Below are 23891 nucleotides of genomic sequence, written 5' to 3' on the forward strand. Positions count from 1 at the left end.
AACGCAAAAGAAGAAGACGGAGGCGGCAGCGTTGTAGCATAAGGAAATAATCTCAAATCGTCTTTACATTACAATCAACCTTTCTAAAAACGATATGCCCAATGAAAAAGGAAACCAACAACCTTCTTCATTCTCGTAGTGTGTTCGATATAGGTACGTTTACAATTTCTATTCCGAAACAAATGAAATTAGTCGAGAGCTGCGGAGGCAGCTTCATGCTAGCTATGGCAACTTGCTATGCTACGTGCCACTGACATTTATTTACAACAATTTTCTAAGAACACCACGTTTCGAAGCAAAACACACATATTGCCAACACTATGTGGTCCTCGCTGGGATCAAGTGTTAACCGAGTTAGAATCCTCAGCGATTAAACCCGTAGCATCCTCAACACAGGGTCATTCATTAGGGTCAAGTGTATTTGAAGCGCTTTGTTATTTAGCTGCGTTAAATAAAGTTAAGGCAGGGTTTTGTTATTGATAAACATGATCAATAGGCTCAATGAAGACAATCAATTATCCACGTATTGTGTGTTGATGTGTGTCCTGTCTCTTATCTCAAGTTAGCGTGGACAAACCTTTACAATCATACATAAATTGTAAGATTTTAATGTTGGAACATGACTGTTGCCAGACGCAGAGGGCAGCCTGCCGCCATGTATGCTGTTCACAGGCAGGCCCACACGCCCACTGCTGTGGAGTTCTCGGTCTACTGCAACTTCGTTTCCAGCAAGGAGAAAAATCTCGTCGTCGCGGGGACATCGCAGCTTTTTGTCTACAGGATTATCCATGATGTTGAGGTACTTGTGCTGCTCTGTGTCAGAAAATCTGTCAAATCTCGCTTCCCCTGATGTGTTGTTTTTGTTTCAGAGTACATCAAAGTCTGACAAGGCCTCAGGTATTTCCACAAACTATTTTCCACGTCTTCTCGTGTTGTCTTATAATTTATTTCAATAGATGCCAAAGCTCGCAAGGAGAAGTTGGAACAGGTGGCCAGCTTTTCGCTCTTCGGCAACATCATGTCCATGGCCAGCGTTCAGCTTATTGGATCCAGCAGGGATGCATTGCTCCTCAGTTTTAAAGATGCCAAGGTAAAGTCATGTACAATCTAAATTCACATTTAAAAAACAAAAAACAATGTTTTTGTGTTCTCTTATCAGTTGTCAGTCGTGGAGTATGACCCGGGGACACATGACCTGAAGACCTTGTCTTTGCACTACTTTGAGGAGCCAGAGCTCAGAGTATGTGCTGTTAGCAGTATTGCTTGATGAGACAAAAGTGTTGAATAAATAAATAACTAACAAGCCTCCTTTTCAAATTTCAGGATGGCTTTGTACAGAACGTCCACGTTCCGATTGTCCGTGTGGACCCGGAGAACCGCTGCGCCGTGATGCTCATCTATGGCACCAAACTAGTGGTGCTTCCCTTCCGGAAAGACACGCTGACTGACGAACAGGAGAGCGGAGTAGGAGATGGGTAAGGACGCTCTCGCCAACTGATTGTCTTTAAAGGAGTCATGTGATACTCTGTTTGCTGCAGACCAAAATCCAGCTTCCTACCGAGTTACATCATCGACGTTCGTGAACTGGATGAAAAGCTGCTCAACATCATCGACATGAAGTTCCTTCACGGTTACTACGAGCCAACTCTGCTAATTCTTTTTGAGCCTAATCAAACATGGCCCGGGTAAGTCACACGTCCGCCTCATCATTGAGTAAAACAACAACAATATATGACAGGTAAGCTTTTGTGTTTATCCAGGCGTGTAGCCGTACGTCAGGACACCTGTAGCATTGTCGCCATCTCTCTCAACATCATGCAGAAGGTCCACCCAGTCATCTGGTCCCTCATCAATCTGCCGTTTGATTGCACGCAGATCATGGCGGTCCCCAAGCCCATTGGTGAGTTTGGCCTGGTTCCATTTTTTTCTTTGTTGTCGATTCTAATCAATTTTTTTTTTCCTTTAGGCGGGGTGGTGGTTTTTGCCGTGAACTCACTTTTATATCTGAACCAGAGTATTCCACCGTATGGCGTTTCCCTTAATTCCCAGACAGTCGGGACAACTTCGTTCCCTCTTCGTGAGTTTTTAAACACAGCACACAAATGTCACACTGTCTTATTACAGTATCACGCTCAATACACTGTTTTTTAGGGGTACAAGAAGAGGTCAAGATCACCCTGGACTGCTCCCAGGCAGACTTTATTGCCCATGACAAAATGGTTATCTCTCTAAAAGGAGGAGAAATGTAAGCCATTTTGATTACATTCCCAAGCCTACGTTTGTATTTTATCTCCATAAAATATCCCATGTATATTTGATATGGTGGCCTGTACATGTTCAAAAACTTCTAAAATTCTTAACTCATTGCAGTTATGTCTTGACGCTCATCACTGATGGCATGAGGAGTGTGCGGGATTTCCATTTTGACAAAGCGGCTGCCAGCGTCCTGACAACTTGTGTAAGTGCTACTTCATTTACGGGTCGAATCCATCAAATCTAAATTTCCCATTGAAATATCTTATCATAATGTACTGTGGATGACATTTGGCCTTCTCCCCCACCTCAGATGGTCACCATGGAGCCGGGCTATCTTTTCCTCGGCTCGCGCCTGGGCAACTCACTGCTGCTTAAGTACACGGAGAAGCTGCAAGAGGCACCGCCAGATGAGGTCCAAGAACAGCAGGACAAAGAGAAAGAAAAAGACAAGGTGACCTAAAATTTGTGTGTGATGGTACGCAAGCACGATCCTTTTACGTAACGACGCCGAATAAAATTTCAGGAGGAGCCACCAAGCAAAAAGAAGAGAGTTGATTCCTCCACCAACTGGACAGGTGTGTTTTAAATTCTTTTTTGTTCAGTTTACATTTGTTTCATTCCTGCGCTCCTTGTCGGTTTTACAGATGAGGTGGACGAGATTGAAGTGTACGGAAGTGAGGCTCAGTCAGGCACCCAGCTAGCCACATATTCCTTTGAGGTAAAATAGATAAAAAAAATAATAATAAAGGCGGCAAATGTATTGCTGTTGGATGACCTAATCTGATTGTATTTTATTGCAAGGTCTGTTGTGACGTCGTTCTTGACCGGTCAACCTTTTAATAAAAAAAAAAAGTTGTTGACTTTGTTTTTGCAGGTGTGTGACAGCATACTGAACATCGGGCCGTGCGCCAACGCCTCCATGGGTGAACCTGCATTCCTCTCGGAAGAGGTGGACACATTTGAAATCACGCTTCCCCCCACGGCTCTGTTCGAGGCTTTAACCCAAACGTTCCTTCGACTCGTAGTTTCAGGCCAACACGGAACCTGACCTGGAAGTGGTGGTTTGCTCCGGCTTCGGAAAAAACGGGGCGCTGTCCGTCCTTCAGGTGATCTGATTATTCCGGATCCCTTTGTTTGTAAATATTTGCACCGCCCCAAAGACCTGTGATTGCAAAGCCTATCCATCACAGGTCCGTGGATGGTGCTAGAATAAATTCTGGAATTACCAGGGCTACCTCAAAGCTCCACGGAGTAGCCTATAAAACATCCAGTGACATTTCTGAACATTCATGTACATGTCTGCTGTATTTGCACTTGTGGACATAACCTAACCATTCCTTCTTGTTGTGTTGTTAGAGGAGCATCAGACCACAAGTTGTCACCACGTTCGAGTTGCCGGGTTGCCACGATATGTGGACGGTCGTCTCCGGTGAAGTGAAAGAAAAAGTAGCGTTTGGTTTGACTTCATATAGATTCACATCCGTTTTTCTGTTTAGTATTGTTAAGTTTGTTGTCATTCCAGGCAGTAAAAAGTGAGGAGTCAGATGATGGCCCTGAGAAGGAAACGGCTGAGGATAAAGAAGACGGAGAGAAGGAGAAAGAGGAGGAGAAAAAGGAGGAAGAGCAGAAGAAAGAGACACCTCTGGAGGATGACGCTAAGAAACACGGCTTCCTCATTTTGAGCCGAGAAGATTCCACCATGGTTGGGATAGCATTTTTACCACGCAATCTTTTTAATTGGATCTTTTTTTTTTTTTTTTTTCTTCAATCAAATTTAACCATTTCTGTGTGTCTTTGTAGATCCTGCAGACAGGCCAGGAGATCATGGAGTTGGACACCAGTGGATTTGCCACTCAGGGAACCACCGTGTTTGCGGGGAACATCGGAGACAACAAATACATCATCCAGGTCTCCCCAATGGGCATCAGACTGCTTGAAGGAGGTGAAAAAAAAAAAAAAAAACTCCTCAAAAATACAATTATGATGAAATAATGATTTTCTTTTTTTCTGACTTGTATCTCCAGTGACTCAACTCCACTTCATCCCAGTGGACCTGGGCACCCCCATAGTGCACTGCTCCGTGGCGGACCCCTACGTGGTCATCATGACCGCCGACGGCATGGTCACCATGTTCGTGCTGAAGACCGACTCGTACATGGGGAAGACGCAGCGGCTCTCTCTACGGAAACCACAGATCCCCACCGTGAGTGACGCAACGTGCGTGTTTATTGGGGTTTCACAAATTAAATAAATTGTCTCCCGTCAAGCAATCGCGTGTGATCGCGCTTTGCGCCTACCGCGACGTCAGCGGAATGTTCACCACGGAGAACAAAGTGAGCTGTCCCATCGTGGAGGACACAAACATCAGGAATACGTCTGAAGTAGAGACAGTCATCCAGGACCTCAGGTGAGAGAGTTCACACTTTTTGTTTTTTTGTGATGTAGTCATGCACTGATGAGAATGATTTGTGCAGTAACACAGTAGATGATGAGGAGGAAATGCTATATGGAGACTCAAGTGCCAACGCTGCACCACAGAAGGAGGAAATGAATCGCATTCCAGGACAAGCGGGACCCTCTGGAAGCGAGGGGAGCCCAATGAGATTCGATCCCACACACTGGTGTATGATCGTCCGAGAAAATGGCGTCATGGAGGTACACGCCGCACACAAAACCTCCTCACATTAGTTTGTATTGTTTATACTAGTTTTTATTTTGGAAAGATTTACCAGCTCCCAGATTGGAGATTGGTCTTCCTGGTGAAGAACTTCCCTGTAGGTCAAAGAGTGCTGGTGGACAGCTCTTCTGGCCAATCAGCAGCACAGGGAGAAGGCAAGAAAGAGGAAGTGACACGTCAAGGAGACATGCCGGTGGTTAAGGAGGTGACTTTGGTTTCCCTGGGCAACAATCGCAGCCGACCATATTTACTGGTAAGTGGCTTTCTCAAAGATGCCTCTCGTCGGCTTGCCTGGAGATCTCAGGAATATTCTTGTATCCAAGGTCCATGTGGAACAGGAGCTTCTGATCTATGAAGCCTTCCCTTATGATCAGCAACAACCTCAAAATAACCTCAAAGTGCGCTTCAAAAAGATTCCGCACAACATCAACTTCAGAGAGAAGAAATCCAAATTGAAGCGAGATAAGAAGGCAGAAGGAGGTACCGGCGATGAAGCTCCGGTCAAAAGTCGGATTGCGAGGTTTAGGTACTTTGAGGACATCTCTGGATACTCGGGGGTAAAGAGACAAAAAAAAGTGCTTCTATATCATTTTTAAGAACACGTTTAGCAGTCGTTTACATTTACTCACTACTTCCAGGTGTTCATCTGCGGACCCTCCCCTCACTGGATGCTGGTCACCTCTCGGGGCGCACTGAGACTTCACCCTATGTCCATCGACGGCGCCATTGAGTCTTTCTCCCCTTTCCACAACATCAATTGCCCCAAAGGTTTTCTTTACTTCAACAAGCAGGTAAGCGCCAGATGGCACTTGTCGGAAACATTGGTCAATAGCTTTGACAATTTTTTTTTTTTTTTTTTTGCGTGGTCACAGGGGGAGCTAAGGATCAGCGTCCTGCCTACATACTTGTCCTATGACGCCCCGTGGCCAGTGAGAAAGATTCCACTGAGATGCACCGTCCACTACGTCTCCTACCACGTAGAAACCAAGGTGTATGCTGTGTGCACCAGCGTGAAAGAGCCGTGTACACGCATCCCCAAGATGACCGGAGAAGAGAAGGAGTTTGAACCCATCGAACGAGGTGATGCCTCCGAATCTGCGCGTCGTGCTTTTTTTCCCCAGATGCCTCCTCCTTTACACCTGTTTGTCTCACAACTTGCAGACGAGCGCTACATCAACCCTCAGCAGGAGAGGTTTTCCATCCAGCTCATCTCCCCGGTCAGCTGGGAGACTATTCCCAACACACGGTGAGAATGGACAAAATCGATGGCACTTTTTTTTTTTCCGTACATATGTTGACGAGTGTCCATTCCTCCAATCAAGGGTCGACCTGGAGGAGTGGGAGCATGTGACCTGCATGAAGACGGTGGCCCTGAGGAGTCAGGAAACGGTCTCGGGCCTGAAGGGCTACATCGCCGCCGGCACCTGCGTCATGCAGGGGGAGGAGGTCACCTGCAGGGGCAGAGTGAGCAATACAAAATGCTTTTCTTTTTTTGATTCTTGAGGAAGTAAAACTATTTCTTTTTTGTATTTTTGAAGATTTTGATCCTAGATGTAATTGAAGTGGTGCCTGAGCCCGGTCAACCCCTCACTAAGAACAAGTTTAAAATGCTCTACGAGAAGGAACAGAAAGGACCCGTGACGGCACTGTGTCACTGCAGCGGATACTTGGTGTCAGCTATCGGACAGAAGGTCTCTCCTTGAGTTTTACATCTCCCACACTTGGTTGTGTAAAACTAACAGATGTCTGTCGTGTTCTCGAAGATCTTCCTGTGGGTCCTGAAGGACAACGACCTGACCGGCATGGCTTTCATTGACACGCAGCTTTACATCCACCAAATGTTCAGCATTAAGAATTTCATCCTGGCTGCCGATCTGATGAAGAGCATCTCGCTGCTGCGCTACCAGGAGACCAGCAAGACGCTGTCGCTCGTCAGCAGGGTGCGACACCGATGCCGAATGATTTATGGCTATCCAAATATGTCTGGACTGTTGATATTTTTGTTTGATGGCATTAAAGTATTTTGGTCTTGTTTTGAGAACAGGATGCAAAGCCCTTAGAGGTTTATAGCATTGAGTTCATGGTGGATAACAACCAGCTTGGATTCTTGGGTAATTACAAGGATGCACAGGTTAAAGGAAAAGTCGGCTTGATAAATTGACAAATATTTCCTTGCAGTGTCAGATCGGGACAAGAACCTCTTTGTTTACATGTATTTACCCGAAGGTAAGTCGAATTGTAGAAATGACCCAACAGCACAAAGCACCTTCTGATGTTAATCCTGCGCGCAGCTAAGGAGAGCTTCGGAGGAATGCGGCTGCTGAGGCGAGCCGACTTCAACGTAGGCGCCCACGTCAACACCTTCTGGCGCATGCCGTGCAGAGGAGCCATGGACCCCAGTAGCAAAAAGACTCTTACGTGGGACAACAAGCACATCACGTGGTTCGGTAAGCCAAGATGTTTGTTGCAGGTGACGACGCAAGTGTGCTTAATGTTTGTCTGTTTCCATAGCAACGCTGGACGGAGGCATCGGAATGCTTCTCCCCATGCAGGAGAAGACGTACCGTCGACTTCTCATGTTGCAGAATGCGCTCAACACCTTGTTGCCTCATCACGCCGGTCTAAACCCGAAAGCTTTCAGGTTCCGTTCAGCCCGCAGTGTCGTATTTGTTTCTTAGAATGCAGGTTCATATATTTTGTCATGCCCCCCATCCTGCAGGATGATGCACTATGAACGACGAGGCCTGCAGAACGCCGTGCGAAACATCCTAGATGGGGAACTTCTTAACAAATTCTTATATCTTAGCATGATGGAGCGCAGTGAATTGGCCAAGAAGATCGGTACCACTCCAGATATTGTAAGGGGGAAAAAAAACTAAAACTAAAAATTCCATACATCAATATGTTACATTTGATTCTGCCCTTTTTCATTCCAGATTTTGGATGACCTTCTGGAAATCGACAGAGTAACAGCTCACTTCTAAGAGCTACAGTCCCACTTTTTATCCATGTGATAACATTTTATACCCAATGGAGAAAGCTCAATTATGTTTGTTTTTCTAGTGGTTGCAGATTAATTTTTGTTTAAAAAAAAGAAAAAAGTCAGTAAAAGTCATGCACAAAAAAAAAGTCTCTTTTTGTTTGCGCGTAGGCTAAATTATGACAATGGGTGGAAAAAAGGAGGTAGGATCATTTATTCTTAAACTTGAAAGTTTTGGTTGTTGCTTTAAACTGTAGGAATTTCCTCAAGAGAAAATGGACCCTAATTGCAAGCAGAAACTTGTCCTTGTGCACATGTTAAATTACAACATGACACATTCCAACATTCATAATAAATCAAGCAGAGATGATTAATTTTAAACACCACACATTGCCTAACATGCAAATCACTAGATAATAAAGCTGCTTCCAAACAGTCATGGCAGCTATTTATTTTAAAAATAGCAGCTTAAAACCTTCAAAATTGAATGTTACTATTTTTTTTTTTTAAATGTGATAAATAAAACCATTACATTATTATTTTTAAATCATCCAAAACACTTTCTTTAAAGGACATTAGCCTCGTCAGCATATTACAGCCCTCCCACTCTTCCCACAGTGTGATCGGAGAGCCCGCAAGCTTTCTGGGGCGGCATCGAGGCGAAAAGTCCCCGTGTGGTCGGACTGCGTAGCTTTTTAAGGAGAAAGTCCCCCGCCGTGAGCTTGGAGAGCCGAGCGCTATCTCAGGTAATCGTACATGTCGGAATCCAGAGAGATGACACCCAAGTAGCTCAGCAGGTTGACCAGTGAGCGGGTCATACTCATCATTGCCATCTCTGATCTGAAACAGAAACTTGCTGTCAGTGGTCACCATAAGAAAAAAAAAAAAAAAAAAAAGTCCAAAGCTAACCTTAAAGCGAGCTCAAACTTGAGATCCTCCCATCTGGTCCACAACCAGCGGACAATCCAGAATCTATGCAGCATACTGGTCCTCTCTGCCTGGATCTTCCCCCAGCACCGCACCGCGCTGACTCCCAAATTAACATCATCACACTGGTAATACGAAAAAGTGACTCATCAGCACATTTCCGGACCAACCTCTTGGCCATGACGAAGTAGCGGTCGACGGGCGCTCCCAAGGTGATGACGATGCTTCTGACGGTGTTGATGTTGCGGAAGACGAGCAGCATGGGACGGGGCATGGCCTTCAGCACCTGCATGATGCTATTGAAGCGGTCCACGGCCATCCGGCGCATGTAGGCCGTCTCCTCTTGACTCAAGACGTTGGACAGACGCAACTCGCGCATGTTGATTGGCCGTTGGAGCAGCATCTCGCAGAAGAGGAAGTACTCTGCACAGGTGAGATTATTATTATTATTATATATATATATATATATATATATATATATATATATATATATATATATATATATATATATTATATATATATATATTTTTTTTTTTTTTTTTAAAAGGGTTTGTTGATCTTACCTTTGACCCCTAAGACATTTGAGTACATTTCCATCGCTGCCTCGTCTCGCAGGACTATTGACCTCCAGAGCTTACATAGGGCCACTCGGTCACTAAAATGTGAGGAGAAATTATGGAACAAATTAATGAAGAAAAAATTATAATCATTCGAAGAATGCGCCACTTACTGTTGGCTGAGATGTTCGTACAAGCCGTGATCCAAAAGTACCAACTCCACCTTGTTATCGGGACCTCGCCTCACTAGAACTGGGGGGGGAGCATTTCCTCAAATAGAGACGTTTGCTGAGAGTAGAAAGTTTCTACAAATGCACTGATATATTTCAAATGCTATTTTGATGACTCACCATTTCCAGGGTGAGGATCAGCATGGATGAAACCCGTGTAAAAGATTTGCTCGGCAAATGCTCGGATCAGCTTGTCTGCTGTCTGTTAAGTGCAGTTCCATTAAAGGCAAGTGTTTTAGACTTGTACGCGAGATTAAATTCCAAACCTTACATCTTTCAAGCTCAGTCCTTGTCTTTTAATTTCTTCCACGTTGTTGATCTTGCAACCGTTGCAAAATTCTGCAGTCAAAACCCTCTTCAAATGAAAAATGAAGATGGAAAGGTGCTTTTTTTTTAATAAATAGTTGTTGTTGTTTTTTTATCTCCAGAGCGTTTCAACTCACCTTACTGGTTTGCTCCCAGTACACTTTGGGCACCACGATAAATTTGAAGTGTTTGAGCTGAGCGGCACACCTCTCAGCGTTCCTGGCCTCGTTCTCGAAGTCCAGCTCTTGGGCCAGAGTCCCCTTCAGGTCCTACATGGACAGTGAAGACATTCGAAATAGTTCCTACATCTTTGAAGTGAACAAATTGGGTCAGCTCATTTTGACCTTGAGGACCCATCGGAATCCAAAGCTGGGGTGCATGAACTTGATAATATCCAGCAGGATCTCCAATGTCCTGATGTCTCCGTCAAAGCGGTCCCTGAGGTCAATGTACTGCACCTGAGGTTGCGCAATTACGTTGACGGGACTCGTCGCTTCCAGAAGTAACGTTCATCGGCGCTCACCTTCACAGCGACGGAGGTTCCGTCCATTAGTTCCGCCTTGTGAACTTGAGCCAAGCTGGCGGCGGCTATGGGCTCATAATCGAAAGTTTTAAACATTTCCTGTGGGCTTTTGTTGAAGTCTTCTTGGAAAAGCGCATCAACCTGAACAATAAAACCTGAGAAATCTCATCACATCCTCTTTGAGTGACTCTTCTTTTGCTCGATCTTCTCACCTCTTTGTATCTCCTGTTCAAGGCTCGGTCCTCCAGGACCTGCAGGGTACGGACGTACTCGGGCGGCAGGAGGTGGTTGAAGGAGCACAGACCTTGACCCAGTTTGATGTATATGCCGCCGTTCTTTATGGCGCCCTCCACCATGTTCTCCGCTGCTCTTTGGTGGCAAGCTGACATCGCCGACGTGTAGGATGGGCTGCTCTAGCAAGTAAGACATCACAGTCAAAGCACAGGCATACACGTAGTTTGGTGGCTTCAAAGTGTTAGTTGGAGACTTCTAGAGGTCAAGCTATAAATGTCTAGTATCCACTGGCAGAGCTAGAAGGGGGGCTGCAGGGGCACTGCCCCCTCCTGAAATATGGTTGGACTCCTCAGGTGCCAGGCCAAATAATTGACTTTATTTATTTATTTTAAATGTTTTGGGTTTGTTATACATATACCCAAGAAGAACAATCCTAGCTCTGCCAGTGGCTTTTATATGACATCAACTTACCTCATCCAGACCCCGAAGAGCCACATTGGTGGTCCACCAGTAATCCACTGATATCACAAGTCCCACAGAGAGGGACCTAAAACATGAAAAATGTTTTAGAAAGAACACTTCTTTTTAGTGACATGAGAGGGGCAACATATTAGAAACTACGATATCCTGCAGTTCTACTCACAGCTACGATAAACTGTTCACTGGTGTACCTAATGGTATGACCTGAGTGTTTGCACACAAATACTTTCCCCACACCTGCAGAACCGAACAAATCCTTCAGTCACTATCCTCATCTTCCGTTGCTCTCTTTGGTCCGAAACGGCGTATCGCACGCCAGCTGCCACCGGCACGCTAACAGCGACGGTGGCCAGAGTCTTCCATAATAAACCCCTGCGCCTTCCTTCCCTAAAATAGATCAAATGATCAATTTTGTATTGTCGTTTTTAATGGTAAAAGTCTTGTTCGTGTTTAGTACCTGAGTGTACTGAAGCTTCTGGAGCACTGTATTGATGAGGCAGGATTTCTTTGGAGAAAAGTGACATGATGCAGGCATAACTTGCACTAGTGGGGAAGAAGAAATCCAAATTAAATAGAAAACACATGCAAATCACGTGACCAGGAAGTATGGCTAAACATCCAGTGTGGACTTTAAACAGAGCAGCCCAAATGGAAAATCTTTAATCAAGAATCTGCTAAAATGAATGAATCACACACATTGACTCCTAACCTCTATGTATTTTTAAACAAGCTGTACACTGACTACTTTGCAATGTAGCAACATTTCATTTCTTCAATGTTGTCTCTTTATAAAGAGATAAAATATTTACACAAATAGGAGATTGCACAACCACGCCTTTAGTAAAACATGTTCATGTTTTAGTATGTGTGGGTTGCGAGGGCAAATTGGGGGATGGCAGAGTAACCCAAGGCCAATCTGTCCAACCCAGGACACGCTGAGTGTTGTTTTTGTTTTTTGATGTCTGCATGTGAGGAACACAGTGTCTCCAATTGATGCAGAGGTGTCAGGGACCTGACAGCTCAAGCGTCAAAAACCCAAGTCACGAATATATGCAAAACGACTTCTTTTATGTTTTATTTAATACACATGATTTGTTTTTTTTTATGTCAACGTAGCTGAAAAATAGTGAATAGTAAGACGTGCATCTACGCAGGAAAAAAAATAGACAACTCTTTGCGTGCAAATGAGCAGATTTTCACCTCTAGTTGCTAAAGCAACCTGCATGACATTACACTTAGGTTAGCCACGTCTAATCCACTGGCTAATACGAGCTAACAATGCAGAAATATTTGCGGAAAACTTGTTTCAAAACTAAATATGGACAACATACAGCGCCCTGGATCTTCCTCGTCATGCTTCCTGAGTAGGTTCAGCACGGTGTCCGGATTAATTGAATCCAAAGTTACTTTCTTTGCATCAAATAACCGTACTGGTGACATTCGCCTGAGCACCGTGCAGCCTCCAACTACGTTTTCCACAGCAGGCATGCTATTGGTTAAACGCGAACAAAGAGTTCAGAAAAATCGAGGTAATCACTCCCACGTATTTCCGCTTTTGCAAGTCAGTAATGAATTAATATTTATCGTCTATCATAGTTTTGTAAGTTATATTTATTATAATAAACTAATTCTAATTTTATATGACCTGCAAAAATCATATACGCCATTAGCTGCAGGTTTAAGCAAATTATATACGTCAAGCAATATTTCAACCAGTTTTAAAATATAAAATAAAATATGACATTTATTATAAATGTAGAAAAGAGGGCACAGAACAAAATGTTTATACATACAATTATATATTTTCAGATTTCTATTTTCAATTATTTTTGTCATCTATACCGGATAGCGTCATCGGGACCTGCGTGTCTGCAGTGTTGCCACTTCCTGTTTACGGGCGGGAAGAGTGAACGAAGCTGACTGTCGAAGCTAGCGGGTTTAAAACCCACCGCTGTTGATTTAATTCACATGGAAGTTAGGGTGCTTTTTTAATGATCCCTGCGTCGTAGTGGATACTCTTTAAACAGAACGTTCCAAGAGATTTTTTCATTTTTATTTTTTCGCAGATGGAGGATCCGACCGCTGATTCTGGCGGCGGCGGGGTTGCTGCATCAACGCTGGGCCCCGCGGTGCAAGTGTCGGATATCTGTTGCACGATAGGGACACTCCCCTGTCGCCTGTTGGAGTGGAAAGTCAAGCCGGGGTCTCACGTTAACGTGGACTCGGTGTTAGCGCTCTGTGTCCCCATACCCGCGGAGAAGGGGGCAGAAACACCCAGGCTACCCGAGAGGAAGGTGAAGTCGGACCGCGCGGGGGTCGTCAAGGAGCTGTGTTGTCAACTCGGACAGGTTATACCTCCTGGGTGAGTGACTTGTTGGAAGTCTTTCTTGCTTTTATTTGCAAGCGTAATAACTGTTATTTATTAACCGAGTTGAGTTTTTATTATGCTTGCTGGCTAATGACCTAACTCCGCTACAGCATGGACGCTAACGTGGAGGCTAGCTTGTTTTGGTAGCCGAATCTTAACACACTATCAAGCTAATCAAATGTTAGTGTTTTGATTTGAGAGTGGACTACCAAAGTAAAGTTGATGTAGTTTAGAAAAGCTCTTTGACGACACTACAGTCTTAAAATACTTGTATCAAGAATATTTTTGAGAGAATATTAGTACTCTAAATAGTTGTCCAAGCATTGAACAACTGTTGACATGGGAATAGAAGCGTTTGAGTTTAAAAAAAAGAAACGCTATTTGCTCTTATTTTGATAGCGGAAGTTTAGCGTCGTTGCGTGGCGTTTGACTTGTTTTGTGCTTGCAATACCGCGTGTGTGAAATGTTTGAGCGCTTTTCGAGGCTTTGATGCATGAATAAAATAAATATTTGAATAAATTGTATGATTTAGATTTTATGAGATCTGGAGAGTGATGTTTTATTTTTGTTTGCTGTCACACATCTCTCAATATCTGTCATAACAACTATTATAAATTCATTTTCTTTTTTTTTACTGAAACTAGTTTATTGAATGTAACTTCCCATATATTGATTTAGTCGAGTAATGATAAAAAAAAAAGACAATTAACTGTGCTGTCTTGTTCATTCAACCAGGGGCGTCATTGTAAGAATAGCAGGATGCAGCCACCCGATTGTGATGAAAGGCATGTGTGCTGAATGTGGCAAGGACCTGACTCAGTAAGGACATGCAAAAACATGTTGCTTGTTATCAGTGGTCATTGAAATGGTTCAACCTGCACACAATATCCTAGAGCCACAATAATGGCCCAGACATGTCCTGATCAGAAACTGGTTTCTGTGGGCCAGTGGTAGAGCATTTGTCTGTCACCTTGAAGGATCTGGGTTCAATCCTCAGCTCTGGTAACCATGCTGAAGTATCATTGAGCAATGCAATGAAAGTCAATTTGCTCTCTGTGGGCTCTGGCAGTTCCTTCCATGGTAGCCATTATTATACCAAAATTCTTTTATACTAGTTGTGATGTTCTTTATATCTAGTAAAAAAAACTGTTAAGAATGTGGTGCCTCCGTATTTAGTCATCGCCCTTAGGTGGCGCCAAAGACAACGCTGTTAAAGTTGCAGCTGGTTAATGTGACAAATCGTTTGTGCTACTTCCACCCTTTGCCAGTTTCATTGAAAGAACACACTTTCTAGAAAACAATACAATTTCTGATAAAGCAATATCTTTTCATAAGCTGCTTTTCTTCTGATCATAACTCGCTCTCGCTCCCTCTCAGACTGCAGAGTATAAATGGAAACCAGCAAACTCCCATCTCCACGGCAACCATCTCCATGGTGCACAGCGTACCCGAGTTGATGGTCAGCTCAGAGGTGAGCTGTGTGACGGAGATCCTGTTTTCTACTGCCTTGGAGTGCACCAATGTTTTCGAATATTTGACTCATGAAAAGCCTGTTTTGTATGTGTAAATGTAACAACCAGCAAGCGTAATTTAATAGAGCCTCAAAAGCTTTATAACTACATTGATCATTTTACCCTCTGAAAACATTTTCTTTGGAAACAGCAAGCAGAGCAGTTAGGCCGAGAGGATCAGCAGCGGCTGCATCGCAACAAAAAGCTGGTCCTGATGGTGGATCTGGACCAGACGCTCATTCACACCACCGATCAACACTGCCAGCAAATGTCCAACAAGGTCCGTTTCATAACATAATTTGTCAAGATATCAAGATTATTTAATAGTGTGCATTTTTCATTGTCTTTTCCTCCAGGGCATTTTCCACTTCCAGCTGGGGCGAGGAGAGCCGATGCTTCACACTCGACTACGGCCACATTGCAAGGAATTCCTGGAGAAAATTGCCAAATTGTATGAATTGCACGTCTTCACGTTTGGGAGCCGCCTTTATGCACACACCATTGCGGGTAATTGTTGCTCACACGTCTCTCACAGATTAGCCGTTTTGATCTTGCTGGAAAACCTGAATTGTATTATTTGTAGTTCTGCTTTGTGTCCACAAAGGGGAGCTATATGCCCTTATATTCTGTTCAAGATGTGATTTATAGGCTCACGATTTAACCTTGCAATATGAGTATGACCAGGATGCATAAAGTACATCAGGATGTGTATTTTTCATTTCTTTCTCCAGCAATGTGAAATAAAACACTCATACTCATACATGAAAACCATCTTATGAAAAAAAGAATCCAATCTGTCCGCTCAGCAGAATTTTGATTCAGTGCTGGATTAAATTGAGCTGGTGTGATATAAGCCATCCTTTATTCAGGTGGCAATCTTCCATCACGCCGTGCGGTATGAAACCGCAGCAAGGCACTGTTTTGCAGCCATGTGATGAATGTTTAATGCATTTGGAATTGAAATGTACTACCTCTGATGAGTTGAGAGGCCAGCCAGGGTCTCCAGCTGCCGTATATTTCCTGTCAAGAAATCAAGAGGTGTTGTGAAATTTTTTTGAATGAAATGCTTGATTCAAAATAGTATACTATGCTTTTTTTTTTTTTTTTAGGCTTTCTGGACCCAGAAACGAAGCTGTTCTCCCATCGCATCCTTTCCAGAGATGAATGCATTGACCCCTTATCCAAGACGGGGAATCTTAGGTGGGAATGAGTGAAAGAAAATGCATGCCTTCTTCAAATGCGGAGGACATTGTCGTGTCAACAAACTTGTCCTTCATCATCCTAACAGGTATCTTTTCCCCTGTGGGGACTCGATGGTGTGCATCATTGACGACCGTGAAGACGTGTGGAAGTTCGCGCCCAACCTCATCACTGTGAAGAAGTACGTCTACTTCGAGGGCATCGGGGACATTAGCGCGCCGCCAGGCTCGCAAGAAGCTCTGATGGCCAAGAAAGGTACATAAGCGCAATATTTTTTTTTTTTTCCTCTCTCAAGAAAGTGTGTCCTTGTGACGCACAACGAGTGAAGTGCACATTTATTTCAGTGCAGTGTTCAAGGATATGTTTCCAGTTCCCTGCACAGTCCCGAAGCGCTAACAAGCCAGTTGTCCCGGAAAGCTCTCGTTAGTTTATTTTATTTGGATGCAATCCAGTTTAAATGAGGACACAGACTGCAGCCTCCACTTTTTGACTTTCGATTCTCTTTGAGCATCACAACTATATTTTAATTAATATGAATTACTCTTGCCTAGGGCAACACATTTTTTTAAAATATTTTTCAGTTGAGCACTAATACATGTTGGCGCTTTCATTCAGTTGTTCCAATTCTCCTTGCTGTCCCATGTTCGCCTGCAGGAAACCCACCGGGTCGTCCTGCAGAAAACACAGAAACGTACGAGACTCCCGCGGCGGATGAGCAAAACAACGGCCTGAGGAAAAAGTCAGTAAAAGAGGGGTCGGCGCCATCCCGCTGTTCTCAGAGCGCCGGTACAAATGAACGGACACATGCCGCCACGTCTGTGCCAGATGAGGCATCGACGGATAAACGTTTAGAGGCCGATGAGGTGCCCGCAGCAGCAAAAACTCAGGGGGCTGAAAGCCAGGAAAATAGTAAAGAGGATCGAATTAGCAGGACAGGTGAAGCACCGGACGGTGCGAACTCTTTAACGCCAAACAACGAGTCCAATAATCTGGAATTTGACCTTTCCAGCGACAGCGACAATGAGTCCGTTCGAGAAAAGCCGCCCTCGGCGGACGCTGATAGCGAGGCAAAGACATCCCAGCACGGAGCAGCCTCGCAAGACAACGGGGATGAAACAAAAGATGGGAACGGTAAAGTCCAAAGTTCCGAATCGACAGAACCTTCGGCTGTTCTCCTCCCTGAGCTGGGGAACGGCTGCTCAGACAGGAGGGAACCCGAAACCGAGTCGCAGAATAGCGAGCAATCCGGAGTGACCATGGGGGAGGACCAGAGCATGGAGGACGAGGAGGAAGAGGAAGTGGACAACGACCGGGACGATCAACTCATTTACCTGGAGGAGGTGCTGGAACGGATCCACGGCGAGTACTACGCCCGCTACGAGGCTTTCTTGAAGACGGAGGTGCCCGAAACGCCGGACATTCGCAAGATCGTACCTGAGCTGAAGAGCAAGACCTTAGACGGCACCACCATTGTGTTCAGTGGCTTGTACCCGACCAACTACCCAATTGAGAGGACTCGTGAGTACTACCATGCCAAGGCACTTGGGGCCAAGATCGGCAAGAACTTGGTACTCAACTCACAAGAACCCAATGGGACCACACACCTCATTGCGGCAAAATCGGGTACGTAAAATCAATTGAACGGGAAAGTCAGTTGGGGTTAGATTAGCGTCCAGCCACGCTCCCAGGTTTTACACAGAACTCCATGTTCCGTTCTACAAAACGTCAAATCCTCCCTGCATACTTGATTGAATACTAAATCATTCACACTCACCCACAGTGACGCCCTTACGTAAGGCCTTCGGTGGCAATTATTAAACGTTAGCTAACACAAGGCTCCTACCAAGAAAAGTGCGTCGCGACCGAGTCCCAGTGCACGACGTTATCCTCGAGGGAATTACCCCGGGTTAACAAGCTTAGATGCTAAAAATCTATTCCCGCGCCTGGTGTGTCAAACATCAATTTGAATTATTCAAGCAGAAACGTTCCTCTTTGTGGACGCTCTCGAGTTGGCCGAAAAAGCGAAAGGACAGTGACTCCTCGGCGAGACTAATCTTCCTCGTTATCCTCGTACGAGTATCGACCCGGCAATTATTTCCTCTTGTTCTCTCCCCGACTCTGACCATTGATCTGAATTAGACAGAGAGTTTGTGTGTTTACTTTGATTGCAAGGTTGAAGTCATCTGACCTTTGCTCCTTCAGGCACAGAGAAGGTCCGTCAGGCGCTGGGGTGCAAGCACCTCCACGTGGTCAACCCCGACTGGCTGTGGTGTTGTCTGGAGCGCTGGGAGAGGGTGGAGGAGCAGCTTTTCCCGCTAAAGGAGGACTACACCAAACAGCCATGGTACAGTATTTGGAGTATTTGTATAGTAACAGGCTTCAAATCATCATGGCTGCCTTTGCTGATTTCTGTTTTCCGTCCGGTTGAAGGAGCAACAACCCGACGGCTTTTCTTGATAAGCAAGCCTCCAGGCTCAAGCCCCTTCTCCCAAACCCGCCCCCGATCCAGCACACACCCCAGCCGGCAGCCCCCGAGGTTCGAACCTACGACCCCGTCACCGGGAAGCTGATTCGCAAGGCCCCTCCGGCGGCGCCTTACCGGCCGGCGTCTGATCAACCAGAGCAGTCATGTCTCAGGTGTTGTGTCAAGACAATTTCATGATAACACACTTGTGCAATAACGCCATGAATGCTAATGTCCCCGATGCCCTCTTCGGATGAGAAATAATGGATATGAGAAGTCAGTGGCCCGCGAGTTCGTAAACTTTACCTGCTCACATAAGGAATGGGAAGCCGCCACTCTCGAGTGTTGTTCGAAATGGCTTTCGTACTCTTGGTATTTGTCTTTGTTCTATTGACAACAGACTCGTTCATCACACATCCTAAATACTGCATGCGGGTTTGTCCACCGGGTCCCATTCACTTCTATCCTATTGGCTTTCTTCAGGAGATTACTGTGTGGATGCTGTGCTTCCCAAATGACTCTCAATGGAGACATAGTTTCCTTAGCTACTAAGTAGGACAGTAAAAAATGATTATTTGTTGTTTTTCCAGTTAGACTACATCAGCATTGCACGAGGCTGCCGTCCGTCCCTGACGTTAAATTATAATAGGCAATCGCGAGGAGAAGGAATGGGATTAAGTACGTTGAAGGATTTACGGGCTCATCAGATTTGCATTAACTTTGATTTTAATCATCAAAGATTTAATTAAGTCGAAACTTCCTACAGATTTACATATTACATAATCTTGGCCTTCACAGTTGTTGAAGACAAATGTAACTAAAAAAAAAAAAAGGACCTTCATCATGTATTTATTTTGCTAGCTCACTTTTTTTTTTTTTCTTTCTTCTATTCAGGGGCGCACTGAACAGTCAACAAAACATGGAAGCGGGACCCAGCCAGGATGACGAATCGCTAGGACCGACGCGTCGGGAGCGTCAGCGGAGCATGTCAGAAACAATGCCGTTGTACACTCTTTGCAAGGAAGATCTGGAAAGCATGGATAAAGAGGTAAAAACACATTACTAAGCTTATTATGATAAAAAAAAAAGTTGCAAAAAGCGCCTAAGTGCATCTAAAATTAATTTGGGGTTAGTCCGAGGTTCTTTAAATGGTGGCAGGTGCGTGCTGACTCTTGATTGGTTAAATTTGAACACAGCCTCAATCTAAATGATTGTTAGTGATTTAATTGTTACTTTTAAAAATTCACCAGGTCACATTAATGGCGGAAAATTGCTTTTCAATGTTTGGGTGTTTACAGGAGACATTCGACATTAACTTAGTGGATCGTTGAGCTTAGTCAGAGGTTGCGCTTTCTGTGCAGGGAATGAGAGTTAGTTCAATTAAATATGCCCCAAGGACTTGGATGTCGTTGTAATTGGTCACGCTTTGACTGAATAGCAAACAGCCAGCGCTGTTAATAACTCATTTAAAGTTACTCTGTAATTCAGTTTTCTTACAGGTTAGTAGATGAAATCAACAATGGCAAGAGTCCTGTAAATATTTTATCATTAGGCAAATGAAAACAGAATGTCTTTTTTTTAAATTTATTTATCCATAAATCTAACACGTTTTGCAGATTTTATACGGTGAACTAACATTACTTCAGCCACTTTAGTTCCTTGTAAATATCGACTTTACTGCAAGCAATAAGGTTGAAATGCTCAAATTACGCCCATGCTTATGATTATTTATATGACAACAGAAAGCTGGCTAAATTGTTTTTCTCTTATTATTAATCTGGAAATCATCTCCTTATTACATCTGATATTAAGATGAATGCCGATGAATGCCGTGGAGACTCGCCGTGTGTTTGTGTTGCTGTTTTTCCTTTTCTTTGTTCTTTTTTTTTATTTTTTTTATTCTGTAATGAAAGTATGATAACTATAATAGCCTCCGAAAATGTTGCCATGGCAAGTCTCGGCCCGGCTGTGAAAATGATGTCACTAATGTTGTTCCATTATGTACCTTCCACTGAGATATCTGCTGGATAATCTGTCCAATAATTGTCGCGCCGTGTATATGGAAATTGCCAGCTCAAGATCGTTGCCGCCGCAGCTGAAAGTACACGTACTTTCATTTTTATTTATCGTCAAGGTCCAAAGACCTGTCCGTTCTCCATTTCTCTTTTAATATTTTGCACCACAGCCGTTATTAATCAGCACCATTGTGTACATTGCCACGGTGTGATGGGCGTAATTAATTTGCGGCGTAATTAAATGCCAGCCTAATTTAAAAGCAGCGCTAGTCGGAGAAGGAGTTAGTTAATGAGGCACGATGCGTTGATACTGAATCGCTACAACGCAAACACATGTAAATGTAACTTTTTACACAACCATAAAGTCATCTTGATGTTATTGTTAAAGGTTCATATGACTAATCATCCATCCAAGCATTCATTTTCTATCGCGCTTGCCCTCACTCGGGTCGTAGGTGAGTCGCTTACTTTTTTTTTTTTGCGAGGTTAATCATTGTAGAACACTCGGTAGGAACATTTTTCAGGAGCGACCCAGATGAAAGGGTCCTTTTGCAGAATCATTGCATTTCAAATGTCACCTCATCTTAAAGGGCAGTCTGTGACATTCGTAAATGTTTTCCAATTTGAGCGCACAAGGGAAAAGAGATTGTCTTTAATTAAGTGTGTCTATGTACAAATCGGGGAGTCTGGCAAATGTCGCCAGTGGTGACGTCTCTTTGACGCAGATGTGACGCACAGGAAAGGAATCGCTGTAAGGCATACAATGGACTCGAGATTTCATTTTTAACGTTTGGTATTTGGATTACCAGAATTTTCACGCCAATCCCAGCCGATTTCACACATCTATACTGTTTTACTTTTTTCATGCCAATGATTTGATGTATAAAATCAGGTATCAACAGTCCATCTTACTGCCCCCTAGCGTCCTATTACAAGAAGTCCAGGCACAGAATTTTCATAATATGTCTCAATTTCCAACAATGCAATAAAAAAAACAACCTGGCACCCAGAAAAGTAACCGCTGAAAAGCTCCCTACTAGATTAATCCTGGACAATTCCCTTTTCGATTTTCTTCAATGCATTTTCATCTCGCAACGACACCAACAAAATAAATCTACTGGCTTGTAATCACACTTTGACTGTGCAGTACATTTACAGTCAGCGACCACCGGCCTCTAAGCTATCTTTGTGGGGGTGGGGGGGGGGGCTTAAAAAGCCTCCTGTGCACTTTGGGTGGCCTTTGATTACAGCCAGGAAATGGATGTTGCGGGAATGGTAGCGCACTGTGTTTCGCAATTGGTAATACTTCCATTTTCAGCAAAGGTCAAATGAGCCGCGGCACTTTTAAGAATTGTGGCCATCCGGGAATACATGACCGCATCGTACATCTACTGCTCAAATATGGTTGCCGTGCCACACAGTTGGCGAGCTGAGCCGGTGTAAATCACAGCTCGGTGCGATGGGGTGAGATGTCGAGAGTTGAACGCCGCTGTCCTCCTCGCTCTTTACTTGTCACATTTTCTTTCTCTAAATCCAAAGCAAGCAAACCAGCCGCTTTTGTCAGCGTTTTACATCTTTCACAAAGAACATTAAAATTAAATGGAAATGTGCCTTCTTGTCTTGTTTCGCCGGATCACATTAAAATCTCATAAAGGCGTCGAAAGACATTTATATGAAGAAGGAAACACTTTGCTTATTCATTAAAAGTCGTTTGGAACTATGCGGCAGAAGATTTTACGGACTTCCTACTGTCTCTCCTTCGATAATCGTACTTTTTCAAATTAAATGGACCAAATCTGTTTTTGCGATGGCTCGGCCACATATTTTATTTCGGTATGATGTTCCGGGTCACGGAACCGGTCACCAGTCACTCACAGGTCGATTGTCATTAAAGCACTGAGTGGGAATTGATCGTGTGCCAGCTGCAGCTATTTGATTGACCCAGTAGCACTTCAATGTTTTTAAATAAGCGCTAATGGAAGGCAAGTTAAAAGCACCAAATATAAGAAGTGTCTGCTGCTAACAAAACAACCGCCAATGATGAATTACTGATCCATAAGTTTCATTACCGACTCCATCATGTCAGCTCATTGCCACTCTCCTTGTCTTGTTGAATAGGTGGATGACATCTTGGGCGAGGAGAGCGACAACGAGAGCGAAGGGCGAGGGAAAGAGAAAGCCGCTAATGAGGAGGCGGAGGACGAGCAGCGGCAACACCGGCAAGGAGCTGGACCGCTGACAGGAGGGGACCTGGGTCCTCAAGCGTCTAGAGTGGAGGACGTGGTCCTGACCGCATGCCCTGCCACCGTGTCCAGGTCAGTCAAATGAATGCATCTAATAGTGCCAAAGACCAAAAGTCACGGCTTACTGTTTGCCATGACGACTATTAAAAAAAAAAAAAAAAAAAACACAAACACACACACACACCACTTAATCAGTAAGCCTGGGCTGGGACCAGACGGAGTGGTCCGTTGCCATGGCGATGCGTCCAAACAGACATCAGACATTTCTGAGCAAACAAGTGTGCTTTATTCTCAAAGGATGTTTCAACTTCATTTTTTTTTTTTTTATCCCAATTTTTTTTCCACCAGTCCATCTTGATGACTGGATGCATTTCCAATTCAGTTGAACTGAATGGAAAGTACAAAAAAAAGGGGTGAATAAATGTTTGAATTTACAGTTTTCATCACCTTGAAATTTCAAGTGTGACATTAACAACTTAAGTCTTCCTTATCGCCAGCCGTTAATTCATCGTCGTAGTCCTCAACAAGGTGTGGAGTGGTTCTGTCTATTCAGGTTCTGCGCAGCAATACAGACATCTGTTGCTAAGATACCGGAGTGATGCATGTGTTCTCGCCACGCTGTCTGCCCACTACGGTAATTTTGCTGTCCTTCTCTGCGCTTTGGAACAACAAGCAGTGATTGCGCACAATTCTCACCTCGTGTCGGAAATTGTTCAACGTAATTGGCGAAATTATATTTTTCGTCACTGAAATGACCCCTCGGGCAGGTGGTGATTATTTTCAGCATCATTTCCGCAATCCCCTGGTGTAGCTATCAAGCGAGCCACTGTTGTAAAATAATAAAATCCATCTGGCAGGCAGAAGTTTCAGTTTGTTTACCTTTGAAGCAGATTGCATTACTTTTTTAAAGCGTACTACTC

At 44.1% G+C, this 23891-nt stretch overlaps 3 protein-coding genes across 8 annotated transcripts in view; 2 read left to right on the forward strand and 1 right to left on the reverse strand.

Annotated features, from left to right (window-relative positions):
• On the forward strand, window positions 1–10838 carry cpsf1 (cleavage and polyadenylation specific factor 1). Of its 3 annotated transcripts, XM_085901071.1 has the most exons (39): window positions 1–153; window positions 634–799; window positions 870–897; window positions 957–1090; window positions 1160–1240; window positions 1324–1475; window positions 1539–1685; window positions 1761–1900; window positions 1967–2077; window positions 2152–2245; window positions 2371–2458; window positions 2567–2707; window positions 2780–2831; window positions 2901–2974; window positions 3131–3205; window positions 3282–3362; window positions 3613–3702; window positions 3779–3958; window positions 4057–4198; window positions 4281–4459; window positions 4524–4663; window positions 4731–4911; window positions 4980–5186; window positions 5257–5490; window positions 5572–5724; window positions 5806–6013; window positions 6095–6179; window positions 6256–6397; window positions 6472–6624; window positions 6697–6873; window positions 6978–7044; window positions 7112–7159; window positions 7225–7380; window positions 7445–7574; window positions 7653–7791; window positions 7870–8659; window positions 8763–9271; window positions 9757–9853; window positions 10056–10606. In XM_085901071.1, the coding sequence occupies exons 2-36, from the start codon at window positions 656–658 to the stop codon at window positions 7915–7917; spliced, it is 4401 nt and encodes a 1466-aa protein (XP_085757197.1). In that variant the 5' UTR covers window positions 1–153; window positions 634–655; the 3' UTR covers window positions 7918–8659; window positions 8763–9271; window positions 9757–9853; window positions 10056–10606. The 3 variants fall into 3 exon arrangements, with proteins under 3 accessions (XP_085757197.1, XP_085757196.1, XP_085757198.1); XM_085901070.1 differs by having other exon boundaries at window positions 7870–9271; XM_085901072.1 differs by lacking the exons at window positions 9757–9853; window positions 10056–10606 and adding an exon at window positions 10691–10838 and having other exon boundaries at window positions 7870–9271.
• Window positions 7956–12647, reverse strand: adck5 (aarF domain containing kinase 5). Of its 3 annotated transcripts, none has more exons than XM_085901075.1 (15): window positions 12502–12647; window positions 11628–11713; window positions 11408–11557; window positions 11162–11237; window positions 10669–10864; window positions 10457–10611; window positions 10278–10391; window positions 10071–10202; window positions 9899–9982; window positions 9748–9829; window positions 9571–9649; window positions 9404–9495; window positions 9011–9263; window positions 8823–8939; window positions 7956–8753 (listed from the first exon to the last, which is right to left on the reverse strand). In XM_085901075.1, the coding sequence occupies exons 1-15, from the start codon at window positions 12523–12525 to the stop codon at window positions 8651–8653; spliced, it is 1743 nt and encodes a 580-aa protein (XP_085757201.1). In that variant the 5' UTR covers window positions 12526–12647; the 3' UTR covers window positions 7956–8650. The 3 variants fall into 3 exon arrangements, with proteins under 3 accessions (XP_085757201.1, XP_085757204.1, XP_085757203.1); XM_085901077.1 differs by having other exon boundaries at window positions 7959–8753; window positions 10457–10597; window positions 10669–10869; XM_085901078.1 differs by lacking the exons at window positions 11628–11713; window positions 12502–12647 and having other exon boundaries at window positions 7957–8753; window positions 10457–10597; window positions 11408–11553.
• Window positions 10732–23891, forward strand: part of ctdp1 (CTD (carboxy-terminal domain, RNA polymerase II, polypeptide A) phosphatase, subunit 1) — a 19813-nt gene continuing 6653 nt past the window's right edge. The window contains exons 1-13 of one of the 2 annotated variants that reach the window (XM_085901073.1): window positions 10732–10876; window positions 13237–13532; window positions 14274–14357; window positions 14916–15009; window positions 15201–15329; window positions 15406–15556; window positions 16159–16249; window positions 16338–16504; window positions 16904–17872; window positions 18452–18593; window positions 18680–18886; window positions 19608–19761; window positions 22847–23043. In XM_085901073.1, the coding sequence (XP_085757199.1) occupies window positions 13237–13532; window positions 14274–14357; window positions 14916–15009; window positions 15201–15329; window positions 15406–15556; window positions 16159–16249; window positions 16338–16504; window positions 16904–17872; window positions 18452–18593; window positions 18680–18886; window positions 19608–19761; window positions 22847–23043 (2681 nt within the window). In that variant the 5' untranslated portion in view covers window positions 10732–10876. Of the gene's footprint in view, window positions 10877–12682; window positions 12700–13236; window positions 13533–14273; window positions 14358–14915; window positions 15010–15200; window positions 15330–15405; window positions 15557–16158; window positions 16250–16337; window positions 16505–16903; window positions 17873–18451; window positions 18594–18679; window positions 18887–19607; window positions 19762–22846; window positions 23044–23891 lie in introns of those variants that run through there. The other variant, XM_085901074.1, reaches the window with a different exon arrangement.

The sequence above is a fragment of the Syngnathus leptorhynchus genome, chromosome 20 (genome assembly GCF_054491065.1).
Source record: "Syngnathus leptorhynchus isolate UIUO chromosome 20, UIUO_Slep, whole genome shotgun sequence".
Lineage (NCBI taxonomy): Eukaryota > Metazoa > Chordata > Actinopteri > Syngnathiformes > Syngnathidae > Syngnathus > Syngnathus leptorhynchus.

Excerpts from the sequence above, each read along its gene's own strand:
- adck5 (XM_085901075.1), bottom strand. The coding sequence starts at position 12,525 with ATGACGAGGAAGATCCAGGGCGCT. Across the intron at positions 9,983-10,070 it reads ACTGGGAGCAAACCAGTAAG|AGGGTTTTGACTGCAGAATT; the intron begins GTGAGTTGAAAC and ends TTTCATTTGAAG. Across the intron at positions 9,496-9,570 it reads TACGAACATCTCAGCCAACA|TGACCGAGTGGCCCTATGTA; the intron begins GTAAGTGGCGCA and ends CTCACATTTTAG.
- cpsf1 (XM_085901072.1), top strand. The coding sequence starts at position 656 with ATGTATGCTGTTCACAGGCAGGCCCACACGCCCACTGCTGTGGAGTTC. Across the intron at positions 5,187-5,256 it reads GCAGCCGACCATATTTACTG|GTCCATGTGGAACAGGAGCT; the intron begins GTAAGTGGCTTT and ends CTTGTATCCAAG. Across the intron at positions 7,792-7,869 it reads TCGGTACCACTCCAGATATT|ATTTTGGATGACCTTCTGGA; the intron begins GTAAGGGGGAAA and ends TTTTCATTCCAG.